The sequence below is a fragment of the Amia ocellicauda genome, chromosome 18 (assembly GCF_036373705.1).
Source record: "Amia ocellicauda isolate fAmiCal2 chromosome 18, fAmiCal2.hap1, whole genome shotgun sequence".
Classification (NCBI taxonomy): domain Eukaryota; kingdom Metazoa; phylum Chordata; class Actinopteri; order Amiiformes; family Amiidae; genus Amia; species Amia ocellicauda.
Genome location: NC_089867.1, coordinates 23,904,837 through 23,924,108, shown reverse-complemented (window position 1 = coordinate 23,924,108; position 19,272 = coordinate 23,904,837). Strand labels below are relative to the sequence as shown.

The following is a 19,272-nucleotide window of genomic DNA, read 5'->3' as shown; positions in this document are numbered from 1 at the left end:
CTATTTAGTCCCATTGGAGTTATCCATCTGCTGTTTAATTCCTTAGCCTTCTACAAAACTTTTTTTGCCTTGCTATGGACAAAGAAATACTGCCACGACATTTGTGTCGTGGTGCTTTTGGCCACCTATTTATCTACCTGCCGTCCAGAATTTTTATTACCAAGGTTATTCCACGGCCACATAAAATGTTGGTTTTCCTGGCGGTGTGTCCGTTCACAGTGGTTCGGATCATGCAGGGTCAGCGGGAGACGTTGGCTGTGGATAGTAAAGCGCTGAGTGCAGCATATGGCCTGAGCAGGCTGCTGACACAATGCTGGTCCGAAGCACAAGGAGGACTGAGCTCATCAAACTACACACTCTGTTCAAATCGCATCCTGCAACCATGGTTCAAATCAGTCTTCTGAGTAAAGCACCAACGCAGCAGCTTGGGTAACAGTGGTGTCATAAATGGCAGAAGATGCAATTTGCCCTCGATTGTGGTTTTATTTCCGTGCTGTTGTCTTTAGACATGTATACCTGCCCCTGCTGAACTTGCGTTCGCAGTGGAGAAGCAGGAAGTGAGTGACTGTCCATAAACACCAGCTTGTGCACATCCCAGACACATCCCAGACCTACACCGTCCTCTGCACTTCTCTCCCCTGAGCCTCTCCTGGATTTCTCATTGAGAGCCTCGTTTTGATACCTAGCCATGTTTCTCTGCCTGCAGTGGCTCTCCAGCTTGATTGCTTTAGGCTCATTTAGCACTTCACACTAAACAGATGCTGCATGGTTAGCCTGTTTTGTTTATTATTATTATTGCAGTTTTTATGGTCTGAAAACCCTTTGTGTATTTCCCACTTTTTTTAGTTTTCAGTTGTTTTTTGCACTTATCTTTCCCCCTCTCTTCCTCCCCTCTTTTCCCTCATCATCACTCTCCCTTCCTCATCCCCTCTCTCCACAGATGGCCGAGCAGCTCATGACCCTAGCGTACGAGAATGGCATCAATCTGTTTGATACGGCGGAGGTCTACGCAGCGGGAAAGTGAGTACAGAGCTGCCGCGGAACCGTTATTCATCAGAACCGTTGAAAGGCTCTCGATTTTAAAATACCGTTGGGGATCAGAACTAATGCCACGCGAGGGCTTGTCTAACCCGGGTGAGCGGAGTAGACATCTGAGACAATGAGGATGAGGTTTAGCTCAGGCTGTGGTTCGTCTGTGTAGCACTCTGTCAATGAGTCTTGCACTACACGTCAGGCCAAGCATGCACCACTGCTCCCCCCCAGGGGTCTGTATCTACTTCAGCAATTGAAGTAACGCACAGGTTGGCTCAAAATCATTTCAAACCACAGATAGATGTCGGATGTTTTCCAGACAGTGCTCTCGCATCACTGGAAATGTTATTCTATGATTCTATGAAGCTATACGCATCGAATATATACTTAGTTTGTATGTTCACCATAGATTCCAGCCGATGGAATCAAGTGTTGTAAACTTTGGACCACCACATCATTGACAGCAAAACATGAAAACTAGTTTAGTACAATATCTACATGTGTCTATCATCTGAGACCTGCTGAGATGGTCAGAAGCAGGCTGGTGAAAAATAACCAATGAAAGATTCCCCCTTCCCCTTCCACAATGGTAGTGTGGCCCTTGGTTTAGATTTGTACATTGGGCAGCATTAACACTTTTGCTTGAGAGTGGAGATGCATGTCGTGCCTCAGTAAATGCACTTCAGTTCATTTATTTATTGAGCTGGGCTTTGCTTCTCTCTGTTTACAAGCGTCTCTGTGCATAAATGCAATTGCAGGGGTTTATTTTGGGCACAAATGTTATGCCCAGTGAGTCTCCAGGCAGGCCCTGGCCAGCAGGGGTTCAAAGCAATTGCTCATTTGGCTGCCAGCCTGTGAGACGGATCACACTGGACAGTTAGCGCTTGCATGGATGTAAACGCAGGTATAAAGATGGGGGCATGTCTTCGAGGGGTGTAGGTTTCATATTCTGTACTAGGTGTCCAGTTATAGCTCTGAACACCAGAGTGGTGTTGAGAGGCTCCACGAACCGCAGTCCTTGCAGGAGAAGCAACGCTGCTTTACTGTGAAGGCTGTCTTTGTGTTGTTAGCAGAGAAGTGAGGCAGGACTCGACTCATTTATTGTAGCTGATGGAGCAGGTAGATATCAGGCCCAGCCGGTCTAGTGCAGCTCCGGCACAGGAACCCATTGTGACACCGCGCTGTTTATTTATATCGCTGGAGTGTTTGTTGCCAGAGCTGGTGCTTGTGAGATGCCGCGTACCGTTCCAGCTGACAGATCGCTCCCTGTCCTGATGACTCAACCTCCTGTCCCCTCGCCGCCCCCCCCCGGTCCTGTCAGTGCAGGTTGGATTGAGCCAGATCTCACAGCCTGCAGCCTTTAATCAAGCGTCCTGGCAGGAGCAGGTAAAAGCTGAGCCAAAGCATAGTGGCAAAACAGCGTTAGAGCTAAATTAATTAAGGAAATAATTGCTTAACATGCAGTGCCACTTTCGGAATAAATTATATTTCATCAGAAACTCCAGTAGTAACAAATATTTATTCCTAAAAAAAAAAAGAAAAAATCTAAATTAAATTAAACATGACCGCTTTTTCTATTTTGAGCCTGGCTACGCAAACGGAGAACATCACCGGCTTTAAGCTAAATTGCTGGGATAAATATGGATTTAATATCCTCTGCTGAGCTATCGTACTAGTCTTATTTATTATTTCTTACGTGGGGAATACCCAGACAGAGAGGAATTATATAACGCTAATTCCTAATTGCTGCTGGCTGTTGGGGACTCTGGACAGCCAAGCTGGGCAGCTTGTAATGAAATCCCCGGCATCGTTTCCCGAGCAGAAGAATGTCTGAGGCATCTGATAGCAGGACTTCCGAGTTCTCGTCCAGACTGACGGTGCCGGGCCTGTCGATTTTAGTTTGGGGGTTCCGTCCATGTTCACCTGCTGTCCCACCACTCTCGGAACAAAACACTGAACTGAAAAAGCATCTGTGAGTTTAGGAAGAGTTTGTGTGACAGTGCCAAGATGGCATCTGTCTGTTGCACTGTAAAAATGTGGCTTTTCTTCATTAGTGTGTGTGTGATAAGAGAGAGCGTCAATGCATGCTTACATAAACACTGAATACTTCAGTTGGAAGTCATGTATAATTGCAGTGGGCTTACTCATCTCAATCGGAAACCTAAAATCGTTAGAACCTCAGGAAGATGTATTTTAGTTAGAATGAAACTTGCTCGACAATGTGCATTTCTTGCAGTGAAGCGGAAACCAGAAAAAAAGAACCGAGGTTCGTGTTTTTTTTCCTCAAGAACATAAATCTTGTCATGAAATATAAATAACCCTTTTTTTGATGTTGTTAAGGCTCCTCCGAGTCGACACGATTCTACCCTCGCTCATTACATGCGCCTCGTTCGCCTTCAGGAGTGAATTTATAAACCAGTCGATGCTGTTTCCCCAGAACTGGTCACGAGAAATCTAATAAAAATCGGCAATCTGTCGGAAACGCGTAGTGCCTGGCAGACGAAAATACAGAAATACTCCGATCCTCAGCACTTCTGCGTTTCCTACTGGAGCTGCAGAGTGAGCTAAACTAAGAGCTGTCTCTGTGTCTGGACCCAGGGCTGGCATTCACGTCCCGGGGGCCTCATCTGAGTGTGACATACACCTGCACGATGGTCAAGACCTCATCACTACTGTGGCCGCGAATCGCCAAAGGATCAATCTGATTCACGGTCACGGTTGTAATGAGGTCTTGCCCATCATCACAGTCGAAGACACGTGACACTTTATGAAACAAAACGTGATGGGGGGGTATAGCTTTATTTGCAATTCATGGGTGGGTCTGAATTTTTGATTTGGTTTAGACCTATATCACCAAACGCAGTGGAACCTGGGGGGGTGTGTTGTGTCAAAGTTCTGTATAAGGTGGCTGTTCTTCAGGGGTTAGTGCTGGTATTCCTGGTGGGCTGGACCAGGCCAGGACCCAGCTCCACTGCCCCAGGGAGAGGTGATGCTGCGTAATTCGGAGACGACAAGATTTACAAAAAAAATAGATTTTTAATTATGTATGAATTGCCAAAGGAACTGCAGCCAATGATCTATAAACCATAAAAAATGTCCTGTGCATTTTTTTTCAGTCAATTGTTTAATACACGTCGATGTTTTCCTCTCCAGGGACAGAGAATGACCTGTAGAGCCCCTCTATGGTCTGTTCGACGGTGCTGTGCTGTGTTAAGGCTGGTTTATACTTCTGCGTCTGTGTCTCTGCATACATGCGTGGGCGTTGTACGCAGACGGTCGCACAGCTGTCTGCCAGCATACATGCACATAACGTTGATGTGACCATAGGGGGCAGTGTTGCATTAACACCGCAATCTACAGAAAAGGAAACCTGATTTCTATGGTTCACCTACGATTGTATGGATGTAAATTAACACATACTGTTAATGACATGTTACAGAGACTACACGCACACACATATACAAATTGCATCCTGTGTGTGCAGATCTATATTGTCTTGCTATAGTTGGCTAGAGACTTAGCACTAGAACATACATACACACGTCTCTGCGGATGTGAATTTCTCCTGCATATCCGTTCTTATATGTTACAAAATATTTGAATTAAATGCATATATGGCGTGTCAGCTGTTAAACTCCTCAAAATTCAAAATTTCCAGCTGCCAGACATGCAGTTTATGTGATAGGCTAGGCTATAGCCTACTGAGTATACTAAATACAGCCGACAATATGGGATTTGTAATCAAATTAGTAATTGTGAAAGATTTATAATCATGTTGATTGGTGAAACACGTGATTTTCTACACATCATTTATCATCATTATGTATTGTATTAGATTTGCACCTGATATAGCGCTCGTCGGATTGGCTCAAGTTTCTAACTTTCCTTTGGAATTAAATCTTGATCTCGTTGCAAACCTGGATCTCTGGATCAATGCTTTGATCGGTCACCTGTTTGATCATGAATGCTAATTGTTCATTCAGTCCACGGAAAGCAAAGTACATTTTACCTTTCGTCCAAAATTGCCAAATACGTGGGCATTTCGTGGGATAAAATGTGAATTATGTTCAGGAAATGTGAATTATATTAATGTAATGTGCAGTTCGAGGGATAAAATACTCATTATCTGGACAAATGTGTTTCGTGGATGAGGAGATGCATTTTAAATACTTTCATATGTCACCGCATCGTTTCTCTGACCTGCTGCAGCGCCCGCAGCCGCACATCGTACACCGGCCACCCCAGCACTGCGCGATTGGCAGAGGCTCTCAGAATATCCTGCTCAACCAATCAGCGCTTGCTTGACTCACAAGACCGCAGAGCCGCGTGACGCGCTGTTGAAATTTCGAAGGAGTGCGCGTCGGCTCCTCTGCGGGCTACGCTTACCCAGAAACCCCTGCTCTGCGTCGCTACGCAGAGATGCATACGCGTACCTACACAGAAGTATAAATCAGCATTTACACGGGCCAGCGTGCTGACAGCCTGACACTGGCTTTGTGATCGGCTCGGACCGCAGACTGTAAACATTTCAACACAGATTAGCGGCCCATTATTACAGTGCTGGTGCATGTTACAGGCTCGCGTACACGTCACTGCCGCCGCCTGCCCATTAGACTGAGCATCGCAGGCGCTAGATTGTGTGGCACAGCGCAGGTTGGAGCATGGAGAAAAAACGCGACAGCCGTGCAGAATCCCCCGAATGAAGGGCTGCGGTTACATAAGAGCACGTGCTCGTCCTGTAACAGTCCTTTATTTATCATGTGAGTAAGACTGGATGGTGTTCGATTATTTCACATGATTTCACTAGTTAAATTAGAGAGAATCTCAGGAGGAAACGCATTTGATTAAGTTAAAATAGTGTTTTTATATGTGATGCTTTGACATTATCTGAAGTGCGAGCTCCTGTTAATCTCAGAGAAGAGCGCACTGTCATGTAGTCGCTACAGTTCCCTCCTGCGTAGTCGACGGTCTTCACGCTGCCAGGAAAACTCCCCCCTTCGAATGGGAAAGACTGCAGTCATTCATGGGGAAGACTCCCCAGGCCATTAAGAGCTCTGCATGCTCACTCTCCCTGTAGTCGCTTAATCCCCTCCTAATGACCCCCCTCCCGTCGCTTCTAAACACAGCTGCCGATTCCTGGGGTCTTCGCCTGGATCGATGACCCTAATTCACAGGCACCTCCGGGTCCTCGCTGTATGTCATGTGACTCAGCCTGTGTTCCCCGTTTCATCTCCACAGAGGTTATACTACAGCCATGTGTGTGGGCCACTTCATAGACAGTCCCCACACGGTAGATGGGGTTTGCCAGCTGGTTCGGTTTACCCCTCCTGTTGGATAGAACTAGATGTTTTTTATTTCTCCATTTGGTTTGTGTACAATAGTTGCAAATTCTTTGACTTCCACCCTTTGCTTAGTGCGTCCATTCCACCAAGACCCTGGTATACACACATTTGTAGTGGACAAATAGAGTAGTAGAGTAGTTTTTAATTAAGAACATGAGCAGGAACATAAGACAGTGTCCAATCGAGAGGAGGCCATTTGCCCCATCGTGCTCGTTTGGTGTCCATTAATAAGTGATCAAGGATCCTATCCAGTCTGTTTTTGAATGTTCCCAAATTGTCTCTTCAGCCACATCGCTGGGGAGTTTGTTCAGATTGTGACGCCTCTCTGTGTGAAGAAGTGTCTCCTGTTTTCTGTCTTGAATGCCTTGAAGCCCAATTTCCTGCGTTACTTCATCTAGTTCTATTCCGCCCATAGTGTAGTTATAGTTGACATTTGTCCACATTGAATTTCATCTGCCATGTGTCAGCTCACACCTGAATTTTATCGAAGTCCCTTTGAATAGCCTGTGAAAAGGGAAAGCTCAATAAAGGTCCTCTCAATACCTCGGGCTGAAAGGAGAAGCTTGCGTTTGCATTAGCCATTACACTGTGGTCACGGTCACTAGCACGGCAGCATTTAAGAAGACATTAATGTCCTGGCGCACACGGCAAAGAAGACATCACAAGATTCTCGGTACCTCTTCTTGTGTTCCTGTTAATCCGTCTCCGAGGGCTGTCTGCGTTCATCCTGTCACTCTCTCATCTGTCTCCTGAGCAGCGGAGGGGCAGAACTGTCTCTGGTTTCTCAACATCCTCTTTCGCTCGCTCAGATCTTGTCATTTCTGTCAAATCTCTGATGTCCAGAAACAGACGTTTCATCTCGGCTTGAAAAGTGGCCGATGGGTTTTAATTCCTGTGAAACATATATGTGGTGACTTCGTACCAACGCCGTGCTCTTCTCCGCATCTCTTAGGGAAGAACGTATAATTTTCACTGTGCTTTTTTGTGCTTTGTTTTGCCCAACTTCTAAGACCTGTCCCTTCTTCATTCCAGGGCCGAAGTAGTGCTGGGGAATATCATAAAGAAGAAAGGCTGGAGGTAGGGATGTCTTAATTTCTTCATTTGTGTTCCTTTCTCTAGTCTTCAGCTGTTAATGTCTGCTGGACCTGTCCTTGTGGCAGTGTGCACAGAAAGCCATGAAACATTGATGCAGAGAACAATTCCTCTGCTGTGTCCCTCTGTCCCACACTGATGTGAAGGGAAAGGTGATGAATAATTGACTCTAGGAAGTTGGCAATGGGTGATCTTCCAGAGGGGCAATGCTCCCACTGTGGCACTGATCAATCAAGCGCTTATATCCAGGGAATGATGGGCACAGCTGGTATATAATGGCTGCCCTGGCCTTTCCCCTCTGCCCTGGCTGGCTGCGAGTCTTTATTAGCTTGTTAATGAGAACGATGCCATGACTGTTTACTTACAGATGCCCTGTCTGGCGCTGCAGTCGGTGCACATCAGTGTAAAGGCATTTCATCCCTGCGGGTTTGCGTTCCAGTTCGTCGTCCAGAGTTTCGTTCACAGTCACATGATCACTGTCAGCTCTGGGGATTTCTCCGTGTGATTCACGTGAAGATGAATGCATCGTTGTCGTTTTAAACCTTCGGAAGACACATTTTTAAACAGAAGTGGACTATCGGTTCAGATGCGTTCCTCCACAATTAAATACCAAGGTTTCAGCGAAGAAGCTGAAGGTGCCACAGGTGTATCGGGCAAAAGCTGATGACATGATAACAGCTGAATCTGGACAAATTTAATAAAAGAGAACATCTGCTTTGGTTGAAGGGGATTTGGAGAGCATCCTGCCCAGCGATATCGAATGGGATTTGGAGCTCCTGCCAAATCCCATTACCGTTTTACTCAACTCAGCACCATATGTGTTGTTTTTTTAATCTAGACCTCCCTAGCCTGTCTGAAGAACTGCACTGTGTGTGTTTCATTGTCTGACCAGCGCTGTGTATGTGTTGAACTTTGACCTGGCTGTGAAAATGCTTAGGGTCATGGCAGAGATTGTTCTTACACTTTCTTGGGTGGAAGATATTGAGGGACACTCCTTTTTCTTTTTTTTCTTTTTTTTTTTTTTTTAGTTCTTCTGTACCAAGTCATGATTTATTGTGGACATTTCCAAACTATAACTGGATATTGTGCTTTGAATCCAGTTTCTACCGAATTGCAAAACAAAACATGGCCTGGGCTTGATGCCTACTTATTTTTCTGCCAAAACTCCTTGTGCCACCAACCTAACTGCAAGAAACTGGCTGTTTTCTGGGTTATCCTTCGTATAAGTAAATATGTATTTGTTGTTTTATTATTTTTAGTAAATCTTTAACATGCTGTATTGCTCTTTTTCTTCTAGGCGTTCCAGTTTGGTGATCACTACCAAAATCTTCTGGGGTGGAAAGTATGTGGCCTGTTTATTATGTGTGGTTGTAGCGGTCGAGTCCCCAGTGCGACACCCCAGTGCAGCGGTTTATTAGGCCTAATGAACGGCGGGAGCGGCGCTGCACTCGCCTAGCGCCAGGATTAACCCGCGTTTGATTGCTTCCGGAGGCAGAGGGGGACCGTCCTGCTCCTGCCAGGCAATTAATGCGGTGACGCACCGGGGAGCTGGGCTTCAGAGGTTCCATAATTGCCCGCGGCGAACCAGGTTACGCTCCCCCTCTGACTGCGCCGGGGAGACCGCGCCACGTGGAGCCCGTGCTAATTGAAAGTCAATAGCAAACGCAGGGGAAGAAAGTTGACACTAAATCAAATCAGTGGCTAAATCAAGCCTAACGAGGCGGTCAGGAATCGGGCAAGAGAGAGGAGTCGGGGAGTTGGGTTCTCAACTGTGGTTTTATTGAGCTTGATTGACTCGTATACTCTGTGACTGTGTGTGTCCTGCTTTCACCACATTGCGTGTAAAATAACTGAGCCACCGTTTATAATGTGGCTTCATGGGTCAGGTGATAGTGTACCTAAAGTTTTCTAAACCTCAATACAGTATTCGTCTATAAAAAGGTGAACTTTTCTGTATTTGACATAGATTGACCTTTTCTGGGTCTTTTTTTCATTTTCAGAGCAGAAACTGAAAGAGGCTTATCCAGAAAGCATATCATAGAAGGTAGGTCTTACTGTTTGGTTTGAAAATACAGAGATAAAGTAAAGATAGAGTGAGGGGACGGTGTTGGGAAGAGAGAACGGGACAGAGGGAAGGTAGACTAAGTGTGGTGGGTACTGGTTATAACTACACTTATTTGTAACTGTTTTTGTTGCCTTATTCAATATAGAAATAGGTAAATAAAGCGCCAAAAGCTCTTTTCTTTAAAGGGATGTCTCTTTCAGGTCTCAAGGCATCTCTGGAGCGACTGCAGTTAGAGTACGTGGACGTGGTGTTTGCGAACAGACCCGACCCCAACACCCCCATGGAAGGTAGGTCTGCTCTCTCTCTCTTTCTCTCGCCCTCTCTCCCCATGTGTTCAGAGTCACCTCAGCTGGCTCTGTATTCAGTCGACCCGCCCCTGCTTTGGCTTCGATCACACGCGACTCTGCCCCGCTTCAGCGCATGGGGGTGGGGGGGGGTGGGGGGAGGGAGCTTGTGTGCAGTGGGTTGTTGACGGTGCTGGCAGGGTCACACGGCAGACCACCTCACCCCGTCCCGTCGCTCCACGCCGCTCCTAGTCGCTCCCAGCCGCCACCTCTGGTCAGGAAGAGCGGGACAGACGGACGGACACCGATAGTCAGCCAACGCCCACGTTGGATCCCATTAGCTTGAATTATTCCTTTATAATGTGAGCTGTACCTGAAATTCAGTTGATTTCCCGTCCATTCACCGATCATCAGTTTAATTTAGAAACGCCACACGTCCGACCTAACTGGATAATTTTTGTGTGGTCCAACAGTGCGCCAAACCTCTAGGTGCCATATATATGTCAGCACGGCATCGCCTGTTACTGTCGAATCAGGTGGCTGGAGCCCGTTCCTTTAGAAAGACCCTACCAAGTTGCTGCCCATGTCACGATGCGGGCGTGAGAGAGCGGGCCGCCGTGCCCCAGTGCAGTCTGGGATTGCTGGAGCTGCTCTGAAAGGGGACGGTGCTCTGCCCTGTGTCCTCCCCTGCGATGCCATTTCACTTACAGCTGTAAACTGTGGTCTTTTTTTTTTCTAAATCTTTTTTTGTCACCAGGAGACCCATTTAACACTTCAAAGTCAAGAACATTCATCATAGAAGGTACAGGGTGCCCTCAGTCGCAGTATTAACCACCCGTCTCCAAAAGGCATTTTATGGCAGTGATTTATTTGACCGCTGCTCCCGTTTTTCCCGCCTTTTCCTGTTTGGGGAAAGAAAAATCTTAAAAAAAAAAAAAATAGAAGCAAAACCCATAAAATGCTTTGATTATATATATATATATATATATATTAAGATAGTAGTTTTCATAGGTTGATTGATAAGTGACAAGATCTTGACCTTTGAAAACATCTTGCAAGTAAAATTTGGAAAAAGAAAAAAACTGAAAGACCTGATCATTCATCCATTCATTATTTTCTTTCAGTGGTCATCCATTTCTTTACTCACTCACTCACTCTGTTCTTATCCCTGTGACCCACCGAGCGCGCCTCTGATTAGACAAAATTGGACCGATCATCTGTTAATATGGCACTGGCACAATACGAGCCGGGGCGGAAATTATGGTTTTTCATTCACCCCCACCACCCCAGTTGCGTTTGTTTATTTATCATGTGTGAAGTGTAGAGACAGCTGAAATTCCTTAGAATTAGGTCTGGGGGAAATTGCAGCAAAGAGGGGAGTCAGAGGACACGCGCACGGCTGTGTGTGTATCTCGGCCGGTCCCGAGAAGGGTGACTTCTCCATGTACACACTGCCTTGTCAAACACAGTCCGCCAGGAGACAGAGGCTTTACTTGGGCCCTCCTGGGTTTACCCTGCTTAAGTGCCCAATACAATGACCGGGGTAGTTAGGTTTGAAAGCGTTTTTTTTTTTTTTTTTTTTTGTTTGAATCTTTGAAAACAGTAGCCGATTTTTGTTTCCTGTGTCGTTTTTTTTTCTTTCCCCGCTTGGTTTTGGTCATTGGCTTCAAGAAAAACGCCAGAATAGTGTTCAGAGTATTTAAACAAGAAGGGGAGTTAATCGGTCCAGTGAAGGTTTACACACAGAGGAGGTGGCAGTTCGGTGTTTGGCAGCGCTGTACTGGCAGCGGGTTGGGATGGACGGACTCTTTGGCCAGTCCAGCTCAGGGTCCCCAAATGATCTCCACGGGCCCCCAGTTTCAGACTGTGTCTCCCACCACCACCAGCTCCTCCCCCCCCCGTTTACAAGACCTGAACACGTTTACATTAACACTCATCCATGTCTCCGTCTCCCCTGCGGTGTCTGTGAAATCCCCAGATCAACTCCCCACAATATGCGAGACATCAGCCGACCACCAACATGTCTTTTGGTGACCCCCGCTGCTAGGGCTTGGCCGGGCACAAGCCTCGCCCTCCTCCCTCGCCACGCAGCGGCCCTCCGTGACCCCCTCACAGTGACCGCAGGGCAGCCTCCTGTCCCCGACGCCCTTCACGTCACTTCTCCATCGCAGTTTACTAAAAGGCTGGCCTTATTCACATGCTACAATTTTTTTGCAAGATGATGGCTGACAATACAGCACCCTCCCCTCCCTCCCTGCCCCTCTGTCTCTGTGTTTGTGTGCCGGTGTCGTAGAGTGAGTGTGTCGCCGCTGCATGCGTCAGTGTATTTGTGTTGTCTCTGCCCATCACACCCAAAGCCTGGTGCCCCCGCTACTGCTCCTTTCTTTCTTTCTGCGCTTCTCCTGCCCCCCTCGTTCTCTCTCTCCACTGCCTTGCTTGAGCCGGGCGTTTCTCTATAGACCAGCCTTATCCACCGGTCTTGTCTCCATTTCCCCAGCGGTCATTGGTGGACACAATTCGGTAGCCGTCAGTGTTGTCAAAACGCACCTGTGAAAGTATTCCACACAAAGGGTCTGCCGAGGTTTGTTCGAGGGCCGTTTGACCGGGTCACTGATGCCCTCTCTCGATTTGTACAGAAGCTGTAGCATTCAAATCACTCCCATCTGTCTGGAAATTAGACCTGAACTTAATTAATGCATTGATTACTTGAGTTTAAAACAACGCAGCTGGCGTGTCATGATTCAGCAATCGAGCGGCTCAAGAAACATTTCTTTATAGAGAAAATTATAGATTGGTGTATAAGGCTGATATTTCTTAATGAAAGCTAATACAATCTTGTCTGTGTTTATGTGTGTGTTTGTGCAAATGTGCATTTATTGTTTGTCTTGCTTCTTATGTGTTTTTAAATGTGAAAATGATGAAATTACCGGGTGTGGGAGGTGTTCTTACACGTGCACTTGTCCAGTTGACCATAGAGGTCACCATAGAGGACGCCCACTTAAAAAGCTGTACTGGAGAGAGACTGACACACAATGGGATGTGTACGACGTTGAATCTGACGAGGGTGGGACTGTCCTCTGTGGTGCCACTCAAACTAATACAAACTGGCAAACTCTGGGGGTTCATAGTGTCCCCAACCGTTTGGCATTGCGATCTTGGGGGCTGAGACCATTTTAGCAGTGTTTCCACCAGGGGGTCCTGACATGGAGACCCCACTGGAGTCATGACCTCCTGTGCCCTCTGTTCTTATTAACCCCCCACCCTTCTCTACTCTTTCTCTCTCTCTCTCTCCCCCCCTCCTTTCTTTTTCTCTTTCCTTCCACTTCTCCTATATCTATTTCTCTATCTACATCTCCTCTGCAACATCTTTCATTCAACCTTTCCCCCTGTCCACCATGCTCTCTCCTCTCTCCCTTTTTGATTGGCAGAAACGGTGCGGGCGATGACGCACGTAATCAACCAGGGGATGGCCATGTACTGGGGCACGTCTCGGTGGAGCTCAATGGAGATCATGGTGAGTGGGGGGGTGGGGACTCGGGGCTCCATGGCACAGTCCTTGTGAAAGGTTACAAATGCTGTGCGATGCTGCCCGAAGTGCATAATCAGTGTAGCGAGAGCAACCAGGGCTTATTCAGATGGTCCTGTATCGTTTTCCACTCTTGTGAGAATGGAGGGTATTTGTAAGGCTCGGACGTCCGCCGGGGGGCCACACGTATCCAGCAGGGACTGTCAGTCAGAGGCCGTAGGGTTGGGGGGCAGGCCGGCCGGCGCTGACTTTCAGCAACACTGCAGAAAGAGCCAGCTGCTCAAATTCAGCCGAGGCGTTCGCAGCAGGTCCGCTCAGACAACAGATTGCTTAGCTTTAGTTTTTCTCTCAATCTCATCTCTGTTTTTCTTTCTTTTTTGTTTTTGCCTCCAGGGTTTTTGTTTGTTTTTGTTTTCATTTACGTTAAACCTGTCGGGCAGCCTCTTTTGCAGCCCTCACTCACGAGAGAAGGACAGGGAGGAGGTTGGCAGCACAGCTTTGCAGATCTGTTATACCACTGGTTTCACTTCAGACTGACGCCCCTGCCTGCTGAAGTGCGGCAGTCTCTGGCATTCTATTGATCGATGAATCCACATTAATCATAAAATGAGCAGAGGAAATGGTTTTCACTACCAGGGGATTAGGAATTTTCATGTCAAAGCTGGTCTGTGTTAGTGCCCAGTTCTCCAACGTGTCTGCCCTCTCTACAACTGGTCCATTTTGAGTAGCAGAGAAACGGTCCTGGATTTCATGCTACCCAGTTTACATCAGTTACACCTGATGGCTTCTGAATGAATCGTGTGGGTTTTTCTCCATCTGAAAACCACATGGTCCTGTTTAGGAGATCGTTGGGGGCGATACGCCACAGCCCTGAGTCTAATGCTTGCTGCGGTCCCCCTGTGTTTGTCCTGCAGGAGGCGTACTCGGTGGCGCGGCAGTTCAACCTGATCCCCCCGATCTGTGAGCAGGCCGAGTACCACATGTTCCAGAGGGAGAAGGTGGAGGTGCAGCTGCCCGAACTCTTCCACAAGATCGGTACGGAGAGTGGACCGGGTCCGCGTAGTCGCTTCAGTCGGTGTCCTGTTCCCCGACAGGATCGTATTGCCTTCTCTTCAGTGCTGAACTCTGCATCCCGACAATTTCTGTTAACTGGATCTCAAGAAAAACTTTGTGGCCCCAGATGAGTCTGAAACTCTCTTCTACTGTGGTGTTCGTCTCATTCAAGTACATGACCAAAGTCACCACTAGTCTAATGGGATGAAACCACAACCTGTTGACCCAGATTAGGTCAGAATTTCAACAAAGCAATCAAAGTTTGCCCTCCCAGTCCGCTCCATTGCACTTAATTTCCCTGTTGTATAAAAGGATACACATTCTTGTTCACAGTGATCTGTAGGAGTATTATATAGTTCCTTAAGTGAACAAGTTCAAGACAAACAAACCATCCACTCTTGATCTTCCCAGCCTAGATGCAGTGTAGAAAAACAGGCTTTTGTGGGTTTCACCTTCTCCCTTGCTCCCTCTCTCCCCAGGGGTGGGTGCCATGACGTGGTCCCCGCTGGCCTGTGGCATCATCTCGGGGAAATACGACAGCGGGGTGCCCCCTTACTCCCGGGCGTCTCTGAAGGTACCGCCGGGTCCCGGGTGACTGACCCCACTCGGGGCCCTTCAACCCCTGTCAGCTTCACTACCCCCACTCCACACCCGTCTGTCCTGCCTCACCTGGGGGGGCTTGTTGTATCTGCTGTTGTCGTTGTCATCCGTTTTTTAATCTTACCTTTTCTGTGTCTTTCAGATGCTCTCTTTCTAGTAGACAGCAGAAGATCCACCCCACTAAAGCCCAGCTTGAGCAGCTATAGCCCAGTAGCCCAGTCCATTTCACAGCAGCTCAGTTATGGCTGAAAGCTCACGCAGTTAGGCACACTTCACAGTCTCAGTGTTTTAAAAAGCACAAGTACACACAAGTATCTCAGAGCCTGTGTGATATGTTCACCTACATCTGTGTCACCGTGATCGTGTTGCTCCCCCATGTGACCCGTTGTCGAGTCTTTCATTAAATCCTTTCTGCTGATCAAATAAACAGCTTCCCATTGCAAGATCTTCTCCATATCTCCCCAGTAGAAGTTAATTCAGGTCCAGTGCTGGAAAAGAAAGCCGAGAATGTACAAAATCCCTTCTCATCCTGACCCCTAGAGACGTTTTTATACTTTCTCATGACGTATTTACTTTCGGAGGGATGTGGAGCAAATTGTGATGAGACAAGCTGTGCAAATATTTGTCCGAGGAGGACTTGCTTTTTCCCCACTGTGGCAATGTTAGTGATCTAAACAATGATGGATATATTTTCGGTCTGTCAATATTTAGACCACTGATATAGACCTCTCTCTATTGCCATTGTGTATCTTTGATGTTAATGCACTTTTCAATGTGTGAGTTTTTACAAATACACACACACGCACATACACGCACACACACACAGGCAGTATTCATTTCTGCCACCTCCATGCTTTCAAATAAGTGTCAGTCTTGCTCTTGCAGTGGTGGTTGTGCTCTAACAGAGAGTCAATAAGCGAGTCCTCCATTTTGTCATCTGTTTTTCGTTCCTACCGATTCAACATCAGTTGACATCATCATCAGTCGCACTCGTACAGGCCGAGTCGAAGGCCGGACGTCCGTTTATGGATCGTGCAAAGAAAGACTTGTTGAATCTGTATGAATTTGTCTTTAATGTCCACTTGATCATCTGCTGTTCCGCACAATATTCCCCTCCACAGACGACACTTACTTGAAAGTATTCCAGGTCAAAGCTGTGTGTGTGTGTAAGTGTGCTGAAAGTTGAACAACTAGATATAAATGTCCACGCCTTTGTCTCTTCTTGTTCAAGCTGACTGGGGAAAAGAAAAGTCACCTGTTTCAAAACAAAACCGCGTTGACGCACTCACTGCCCCGCCGGTGGGACCTGCTGTCTGAAGCCTGGGGTTGTTTGTTGACCGGCGGTGATGCCGTCCAGTAATGATTCAGCAGTATTGGAGTTCAGTGGAAATAATGCCCAGACTGCTGTGAATCGGCGAAGGGAGTTATCGAAGAGAGCGCGCTACACGCACACCAGCCTTTTCTTTTGCTTCTCATTTCCTGTGCTTAATCAAACGCCTGAGAAGGTGAGATTATACTTCAGCGCAGTCAGGGCTCCTTCGAGGATGACCAGTGACCGGCAGGGACAGACTTTGTCCTCCCTACAGTGCTCTAGCTCTGTTTGAGAAGAAGTGGATGTTTTTGAGGACATGTGTATCTTGTCGTCATCGCCCCTGTGTTCGTGTTAGCGAACTGGTCACTCTGGAAAAACCATTCTGCATCTTGAACAAGTGCATGAGTGGTTGTGTAGCCGTGTGGGTGGGGACTGGACAACGTCACCAGGACGTGGAGGTGTTGTCCTCCCCTTGAGGCCTGGTGCTACCGCAGGCATTACAAATTGCGCAAGGAAGGAAGGAAGGCTTGGCTCTAGAAGAGAAGCCAATTAGATGAAGTTTAAAGACAAAGACAGACAATATGCCGGAGAGTGAAAGTGGGTGTGCGTGTACCGTGTCTCTCCGTCTCTCTCTCTCCCATCGCTGCCAGTCCCATCACGGCCGCAGGCTTCCCCCGAGGCGTGTGCGTGTGCGGGGCAGTGCGAGCTCCGGCGGGGCGGTGTTTTTGAACACGTGTGCTGTGTGTTGACAGGGGTACCAGTGGTTGAAGGACAAGATCCTGAGCGAGGAGGGCCGGCGTCAGCAGGCGAAGTTGAAAGAGCTGCAGGCAATCGCGGAGCGGCTGGGGTGCACGCTGCCTCAGCTCGCCATCGGTACGCGCGCCGCTGCGGCTCTCTCTCTTTCTGTCTGTCTGTCTGTCCGTCTGTCTCGCTCCACTGCAGCAGCTGGACTGGTGTTTATACAGGTCCTTTTTGTTTGTTTTCTCTTGTCCCGTTTTCCTGTCGTCCGTTTGTCTGTGCGGGTTTCGATCACAGGGTGCGTCACGTCGTCTGGAGAATAGAAGATAGTCTGCAGAGACGTGTAACTGTGGTTGTAGCGAAGTAGTCGAAGTAGATTACTTGTTTATACTGACATTATTAACATCTGTTTATTAAAAGAAGTGAAAAATAGCTCACTAAATAAAACTATAGGAACTTACAGCACAGTCCCAAATTGAACCCTAGCTGATCTCAGACCCAAGCTTGTGGTTACTGACCTACACTGGTAAACATATTATATCACCGTTTCATACTTGCACGATTACTATACACTTCTACCATTTCTTGCGAACTGACGCTGGGAGAGAAACAAATCTCCGACAGTTTAAATGCCACTGTAAGTCACATTAACGAATGGGCCATCGGACACCAATCATTAGCGAGGTGACAGATTGATATCCCCCCGATAGCTGTGAAAGTGCCAGTCAAGCACTCGGGCTGTGTAAATAATTTGCAGTGGAGAGCAACTGAATTGAAAAGGCGTTTAAATAGGTCTGGGCTGCTGGCATAAAAATCTTGCAGTGTTGCAGCAGCAGAGCGTGATTATCCAGCCGGTTCACCATCATTCACTCCGTCACCCTGGCAAACAGCGGTGAGAGCGACGGAGGGCTTCTCAGGGACAAATGTTCAGTTTGTCGTCTGTCCAGTGACGGTTTACATCCTTAAAGCGGAGCTAGCACGACTCCTAAAATCACGGTTTCATGATCATATAAGCATCTTTTTAAAGTGTAACCTTTAAAACTCGGCAAATGATGGCAGGTGTTGAGCTCCAGGCGCGTCGCCCACTCGGTTAATTGGGATGCTGAGTCATAACCCCCCTGGATAGCGGAAAAACTATGGAATCACCACAACTGTTATCAAGTCAGCCAAGTCTTCGCGTTTCTCTCCTTGATAAAAAGTATAGTTTCCATAGACAGTGTGAAGTGATGCTGTGTCCACATGGCTGAGGGGAAAACGGTGAACACGGCTTTATTCTCTTCCACTTTGCCAGAGCGGAGATTTCTGGTTTTCCATTAGTTTGTTGCCAGATTTCATACAGTTGATGAGTACAGTCTGTGGATGGTACTAAGCTGTTGGATCCACCGGTTTGAAATATCATCTCGGGCCATTTCTGTTTGACCTCAGATGTTGGGTCACTAGAACAGCTAGGTTTTATCCAACATGAGTTTAATATCTTACGCACGCACATGCAAACACACACTTTTCCACGTATCACAGATGGCTTAACCTTGCAGGCGTGCCGGAGTAGCACAGCAGTGAGAAAACGCAACTCCATCCCCATAGTGCCATATCCAGCCCCTGCAGACGGGTCACGCGTGTTCTGTGTCTGTTTGATGTCAGGTCACCGAGAGGGCTGTGCGATTGTTGTTCCCAGTTGGGCTCGTCTGAATGTGTGCCGATAGTTCGGCCCCCCGCTGCCTGGCCCTCATAAAAGCGCACCATGGAGCTATGAGATGATCCGACCCTCGAGAGAGTGGCTACAGACCCCGATCTTCCCATGGTGCGGGTTTGTGTGGGCCGGGCCGGGCCGTGAGTCACTGTGTTGTGGTCTCTCCTGCAGCGTGGTGCCTCCGGAACGAAGGGGTCAGCTCAGTGCTGCTGGGGGCTTCCAACACAGACCAGCTGATGGAGAATATAGGAGCAATACAGGTGAGTGTGCCATGTGCCATGTGCCACACCACGCCTGGGCAGTGATCGAGTGTTTGAGGGATCCAGGTTTCCGTGCATTTCCTCCCGTCATGCAAAAGGACACGGAAGGTGTAAAGTTTGGCACCAATCAATCACAACAGAGGAAATACGACAATGCGTTAAATCAATTTAAAGAAGACGAATGGTCCAGAAGTGTGTGAACGCATGGAACGTTTTATTTTTTTTGATGCTCCTTATGTTTAAGACAATTCTGACTTGTTTTTTCCCCCCCACCTTTC

General features: G+C 47.5%; 1 protein-coding gene across 5 annotated transcripts in view; it reads left to right on the top strand.

Annotated features, from left to right (window-relative positions):
- The window catches only part of kcnab2a (potassium voltage-gated channel subfamily A regulatory beta subunit 2a), a 110,303-nt gene that overhangs the window by 85,864 nt on the left and 5,167 nt on the right, over window positions 1–19,272 (top strand). For all 5 annotated transcript variants that reach the window (XM_066691469.1, XM_066691466.1, XM_066691467.1 and 2 more), the window contains 10 exons: window positions 941–1,020; window positions 7,407–7,451; window positions 8,764–8,808; window positions 9,467–9,510; window positions 9,732–9,818; window positions 13,244–13,329; window positions 14,256–14,376; window positions 14,874–14,968; window positions 17,059–17,179; window positions 18,906–18,994. In XM_066691469.1, coding sequence (XP_066547566.1) covers window positions 941–1,020; window positions 7,407–7,451; window positions 8,764–8,808; window positions 9,467–9,510; window positions 9,732–9,818; window positions 13,244–13,329; window positions 14,256–14,376; window positions 14,874–14,968; window positions 17,059–17,179; window positions 18,906–18,994 — 813 coding nt within the window. The remainder of the gene's footprint in view (window positions 1–940; window positions 1,021–7,406; window positions 7,452–8,763; window positions 8,809–9,466; window positions 9,511–9,731; window positions 9,819–13,243; window positions 13,330–14,255; window positions 14,377–14,873; window positions 14,969–17,058; window positions 17,180–18,905; window positions 18,995–19,272) is intronic.